General features: G+C 46.3%; 1 protein-coding gene across 2 annotated transcripts in view; it reads left to right on the top strand.

The window, feature by feature from the left end:
* The first annotated feature begins 5,273 nt into the window (after positions 1–5,273).
* The window catches only part of Commd7 (COMM domain containing 7), a 14,413-nt gene continuing 12,999 nt past the window's right edge, over positions 5,274–6,687 (top strand). The window contains exon 1 of one of the 2 annotated variants that reach the window (XM_021150501.2): positions 5,274–5,471. In XM_021150501.2, coding sequence (XP_021006160.1) covers positions 5,388–5,471 — 84 coding nt within the window. In that variant the 5' untranslated portion in view covers positions 5,274–5,387. The remainder of the gene's footprint in view (positions 5,472–6,687) is intronic. The other variant, XM_021150509.2, reaches the window with a different exon arrangement.

Genomic DNA, 6,687 nt, shown 5'->3' with positions numbered 1-6,687 from the left:
AAAAAAAAAAAAAAAAGAATTACAGGTAAGCGCCACCACATCAGGCTAACGCTGCTTTGTTTTCTTTTTTTATTACATCAAGAACTTTCACCTTGCCGGGCAGTGGTGGCACATGCCTGTAATCCCAGCACTCGAAAGGCAGAGACAGGTGGATTTCTGAGTTCGGGGCCAGCCTGGTCTACAGAGTGAGTTCCAGGACAGCCAGGACTGCACAAAAACAACCCTGTCTCAAAAAAACAAAAACAAAAACAAAAACCAAAACAAAACAAGAAAAGCACCTTCACCTTTTACTTCAAGGCGGCTCTTTATAGCTTTTGTCTGGCATAACCATGTTGCCAGCATCACCCTACGGATGTGCTTTGGGCATCTTACAAAACTTGAATGCAGGCATAGCAACATAGGACAATCTTCATCTATAAACAAGAGGGTTATGTTCAAGTTGGGTGGTGGTAAGGCATACTTTTAATCCCAGCATTTGAGAGTCAAAGGCTGGCAGATCTCTGAGTTTGTGACCAGAGCAAGTTCTAGGACACCAGGGTGACACAGAGAAACCCTGTGTCAATAAACAAACAGTTATGTTCAGGTGTGGTTCAGCACTCCTGTAATCCTAGCACTTAGGAGACAAAGACAAGGGGATTGTGGTAAATGCCAAGCTAGCCTGATCTATGTAATGAGCTCCAAGACATTCCAGACCACAAACTGAGACCCTAGCTCAGAAAGCAAGGAGGGGAATAACCCTGAAAGACAAGTAGCATCAGAAATCTGATTTCTGCAGGCACCAGATAGACAAGTAGAGCACATACATACACAGAGGCAAATGTGTGTGCAATGTGGACACAACCATTAAAAGGGTAAAACAGAGTGGGTTGGCCAAAGAAATGATCACTGCTCAGAGAGATGAGCAATTTAAAAATGTATGAATTGGTATTCTTCTGAAAATTTTCACTCAATATTTTCAGACCAAAACTGAATACAGGAGGCTTAAAAAGGGGGCTGGTGAGATGGCTCAGTGGGTAAGAGCATCCGACTGCTCTTCCAAAGGTCCAGAGTTCAAATCCCAGCAACCACATGGTGACTAACAACCATCCGTAACGAGATCTGGTGCCCTCTTCTGGAGTGTCTGAAGACAGCTACAGTGTACTTACATATAATAAATAAATAAATCTTTTAAAAAAAAAAAAGAAAGAAAGAAAGCTTAAAAAGTAAAAAGGGGGCCTACTGTGTTGCCTCTGTCAGTTGTGATGTTCTTAATAAAAGGAAAGTTGGGTGTGGTGGTATATACCTTTACTATCAGCACTCCAGAGGCAGAGGCAGGTAGAGTGGTGGCTCCTACCTGTGATTTCAACAGTCAGGAGGCAGAAACAGGAAGATGGTTGTGATCCCTCTAAGTTCAGCCTAACCATGGTCAGGCTGTTGAATTTCAGGCTAGTCAGGGTTATGTTGTAAGACCCTGTCTCAAAAAATAAAATAAAATAAGGGCTGAAGAGATGGCTCAGTAGTTAAGAGCATTTGTCCTTGGAGATGACCTGGGTAAGGTTCCCAGCAGTCAGTCACATGGTTGACAGTGATTCATAATCCCCATCAATAACTCCAGCTGCAGGGAATCCAGTGCCCTCTTCTGACTTCTGCAGGCACCAAATACACAAGTAGAGCACATATATACACAGAGGCAAAACACTTATACATACCAATAAGATAAAGCAAAAAAAATAGACCAAGCGTGGCAGCATCTGTGTATAATCAGAGCATTCAAGAGATGAAGCAGCCTTTGTTGTATAGTAAGATCGAGGTCAGCCGGGGTCACCTGAGGCCCAGTTATTCACATGTCTGAGTGTTTGTGTGTATGTGCTCTCGGAGGCCAGAAGAGAGCATTGGATCCTCTGGCCCTGTAGGTTGTGAGCTGCCAGCTGGTGCTGGGAACTGAATCTGGGTCCTCTGCAAGAGCAGTGCAAGAGCAGTCCTTAGTGGTTGAGCCATCTCTCCAGCCTGACCCAGTCACTTACTAAAGTTATATGTAAATTTTCATCTCTGTGTGTATGAAGGTCAGAGCTGAGTCTCTCCTTCCACTTGTATATTTCAAGGATCAAACTCAAGTCCTCAGGCCCAACAGCAAGCATCTTTACCTACCAGGCTGACTCCCCAGTGATCCTGTCTCAAAACAAAACAAAATAAAACAATGTGAAAATGACAAGACCATGAAACAGAAACAATGCTCTGTTCCTGGAACCACAAAGTTAGAAAAGAAACTCAGAGGGACCGATATAAAGAGGGACCAACATATGGGCAATGTGGTGTATATCTTCATACATGATGTTCATTCCGTTACTTAAAATCTAACACATGTGCCGGGCTTGGTGGCGCACGCCTTTAATCCCAGCACTCAGAAGGCAGAGGCAAGCAGATTTCTGAGTTAGAGGCCAGCATGGCCTATAAAGTGAGTTCCAGGACAGCCAGGGCTACACAGAGAAACCCTGTCTCAAAAAACAAAACAAAACAAACAAACAAACAAACAAAAAAACCCTGATTGTTGGGACTGGAGAGATGGCTCAGTGGTTAAGAGCACTGACTGCTCTTCCAAAGGTCCTGAGTTCTATTCCCAGCAACCACATGGTGGCTCACAACCATCTCTAATGTGATCCAATGCCCTCTTCTGGTGTGTCTGAAGACAGCTACAGTGTACTCATATAAATAAAATAAATCTAAAAAAAAAAAAAACCCTGATTGTTAGGAGCTGGGTGGAGCTCTATAAGTACAGTGGTTACCTAGCATGAGTACAGCCTTAAGGTCCACCCACAACTCCTCATATACCTGGCATGGTAGCCTATAATCCCAGGATTCAGGAGGTGGGGACAGAAGGTTCCTACCCTCTTGTGCTAAAGCAGATGCTTAGGAATAGGAGTGTGCAGTAGAAGAGCAAGTACCCAGCATGCATTGGGCCATGAGTTTGACTATGAGTTTGGTCCTGAGTCCTCTCCAAAGCCTGAGATTCTATATTGCATTTCTATGTAGGCTTGATCAGCCAGTGCCTTCACATAGCCCTACAACAAGCAGTCAATATCTGTAAAGTGAATGCGTGGATAAAATGATAAGAGACTATGGTGACATCAGCCCAAAATCTCAGTTTATTACAGAAGCAGAAGGATTAAGAGGCTGGCAGAGACAGGCAGATAGATTCCCTGAGCTGAAAGTCAGCCTGGTCTACAAAGCAAGTTCCAGGACAGCCAGGGGTACACAGAGAAACACTGACTCAAAACAAACAAAAGCAACAAGGAAAGATCTGAGGCCAGCCTCGACTATATGGTGAGTCCTTGGAGTCTAAAGGAAAGAAGAGCAAGCATAGTAGCCCAGGCAGGCCTGCAATCCCAGCATTTAGGAAGTAGACAGGAGCATACACTGCAAACTCAAGCTAGCTTGGTTCCTGGTCTACATAGTTTGGGGAAGCTACATGGCTAGACCTTAGGGGCAAGGTCTAGCAAAGGGTGGAAGAGAAAGAAAGAAGAACTAATTTGCAGGGATGCCCACCCTCTTGCCACTGCCACAGAACCTTGTCATTTACAAAGTTCACACCCGAGGCTTGAGAATTGAGCAATTAAATTACAAAAGAAAACTACAAAAGAAAAGCTTATAATTTTTTTGAGTTTCTATGTAGGTCTGGATGGCCTGGAACCCATGGTGTACACCAGGCTGGCCTCAAACTAACAGAGATCCACCCCTATCTCTGCCTCTTGAGTGCTAGGATTAAAGGTGTATACCACCACCTTTCATGTTTTAAGTAATTATAGTTTTGTGTTGGGACAAGTCATAACTGTCCTTGGCCACCTGCGTCCTGTGAGCTGCACATTCTTGGATATGCTTAGTCTCCGGATGAAAGCTTTTTATCAATGTTTTCCAAAGGGAAACTTTTCAGAGAAGTGCCAGAAGGACAGCCAATTCTACCCCCAGGTTTCCAGGGTTCTCAGGCTAGCAATGCCAGGCACAGCCCTTGCTTAGCACCCAGGGAGTATATACCCCTATTTTCTCAGGTCTAATGAGGGTGAAGTCAGCACTCACCCAGTGGCTGCAGAGAACTCAGGCTTGGGTCTTTCCACCTTGCCAGGGATTGAGTTCTGAAGGTGAACGGGCTGGGCACGTGCTCTGAGATTGACCCCAACTCCGTCATGATTGCCGTGGGGTCTCACTATCTCAACCCTTCTGACCACCACCTCGCCCAAGGCTCTCAACATTCCTTAGCTGGATCAAATTCCTCTATTCCAAAGGCTCTCCAAGTGTGGTTCCTGGGAATTAATTGGAAATGTACATTATCCAGCTGTTCCCCAAGCCTCTCTGCTCAGAACTCAGAGATTGGGGGTGGGACCCAGCCATTGGCGGTTTCATGAAATTGTCCAGATGACACTAATGCCTGTCCAAGTCTCAGATCTGCTTCTTCACTCTGGTGTAGACTCTCAGAGGGACACCACAGTCTGGTTTATGCCCTTCCCTGTTATCAGTGCTTGGTCTCTGGTAGACATTTAGTATTTTCTGGGAGCTTTTGATGTAGCTCAGTGGCAGAGTCCTTGTCAAGTCTGTGTGAAGATCCAGAACCAATCCTCCACACCAAATGTATAGAGGAGATAGAAAAATGGTTGTCTTAGTCAGGGTTTCTATTCCTGCACAAACATCATGACCAAGAAGCAAGTTGGGGAGGAAAGGGTTTATTTGGCTTACACTTCCATACTGCTGTTCATCACCAAAGGAAGTCAGGACTGGAACTCAAGGTCAGAAAGCAGGAGCTGATGCAGAGGCCATGGAGGGATGTTCTTTACTGGCTTGCCTCCCCTGGCTTGCTCAGCCTGCTCTCTTATAGAACCCAAAACTACCAGCCCAGAGATGGCACCACCCACAAGGGGCCTCCCCCCTTGATCACTAATTGAGAAAATGCCTTACAGTTGTATCTCATGGAGGCATTTCCTCAACTGAAGCTTTCTCTGTGATAACTCCAGCTGTGTCAAGTTGACACAAAATTAGCCAGTACAATGGTTGATATATTCGATAGGTAGATAAGTTTAACAGCAATGGGGTAGACAGCAACCAGCAACTGTGGAAGACCTGTGCTCCAGGCTCTGAGCTCAAAAGTTTGGGGAGGCTGAAAGCCGCAGCAGCCACCCTAGATAATACAATTCTGTGAAACTGAGGCTCAGATGGGACAAGTGCTTTATATGCAGGGTCTCCCAGGCAGAGACTTGGAATCTTACTGGGATGCTCAGAGCGGTTCCTGGAACCCGGCTGCCGCGCGTGCGCTGTCACGAGAACAGCGGCTGGGAGTGTGGCGAAAGTGCGGCTGCGGAAGCGCAGCGAGACCCGGGAGGAGGAAGCGAGCGTCGCTGCCCGGTTGGGGGGTTCCTGGTACCATGGGCCGCCTGCACTGCACGCAGGACCCGGTGCCCGAGACCGTGCGCGGCGACATGCAGCAGCTGAACCAGCTGGGCGCGCAGGTGGGGCTCGCCTGGACGGGGCGGGCGGGCTCAGGAATGGGCCGACGCACTCCAGAGGTGGGGACCTAGATTTGTAGGCTCCTAGAGGAGGGAAAGAGGGGATTCCAAGGGGCTCCCGGGTTGAATAGATTAAGGAGGGCAAATCGACTGCAAACGGGGTGTGGGTGTCATTGTGGCCAGGCCAAAGTGGGGCCCTGGGCCTGAGCCGGAAGAGGCTCAGACAGGACCGGTGACCACACCCCTTTCCAGGCCAGGAAAGGAACCATGCCTGTTTTGAAGGCCGGGTCCCTGTTGCAGAGCTCCGAATGCCACCTCCTATTCACATTGCAGGAATTGGCCAAGTGAGGGGCGTCTGCACGAAATAAACGGGTGACAGTGGGCCTTGTCAGTGCCGGCACTTAGGAGGTGGGACTTCGGATCCAGCTTTCACTTTTTTGTTTGTTTGTTTGGTTTGGTTTTTGTTTTGTTATGTTTTTTTCAAGAAAGGATTTGTCCTGGCTGTGCTGGAACTCACTCTGTAGACCAGACTGGCCTCGAACTCAGAAATTCGCTTGCCTCTGCCTCCCAAGTGCTGGGATTAAAGGCGTGCGCCACCACACCCGGCTTCACTAAGTATCTTGTTCAAGCCTCATCTGAACTTCATGAGACCCCCTGTCAAAAAAACTAAAATAGATAAATAACCCGTCATCCCTCAAGATGTTTCCCTGACGGGGTCTTAGCTTCCCAGGAAGTGGGGCCCTCAACTCCAGACACACACAGGCCAGTTTGAAGAATTAAAAAAAAAAAAAAAAAAAAAACCAGCAGAGTAACCTCCGAATTTGGAAGGTCAAGGCAGGTCGGTCTCTAATTCAGAAACAGTCTCTTTTACATAATGAGTTTTAGACTGTCCAGAGCTGTATAGTGAGACCCTGTATCAAAATAAGTAAAAAACAAAAATAGGATTCATTAGTAGTACATACCTGTCATTGCCATCTCTTGAAAAAAAAGGTGGAGGCAGAAAAATTGCAAAACTGGAACCAGGAATTCACAACCAAATGTCTAACTTCAAAGGCCAGGGAAATGGCTAGATTTTGCTGTTGCCACTGATTTTTGGACGACTCCTATTTTGGAGGGGTAAGAGGAGAAAGAGAGATTCTACTGATTTTTTTTTTTAAAAAAGGTTATTTCAAAGTATTATTTTTTTTTTTTTTTTTTTTTTTTTTTTTTTTTTTTTTTT

Source organism: Mus caroli, chromosome 2, assembly GCF_900094665.2.
Source record: "Mus caroli chromosome 2, CAROLI_EIJ_v1.1, whole genome shotgun sequence".
Classification (NCBI taxonomy): Eukaryota; Metazoa; Chordata; class Mammalia; order Rodentia; family Muridae; genus Mus; species Mus caroli.
The sequence above is the reverse complement of the archived record's forward strand: the minus strand, read 5'-3'. Positions and strand labels throughout refer to the sequence as shown.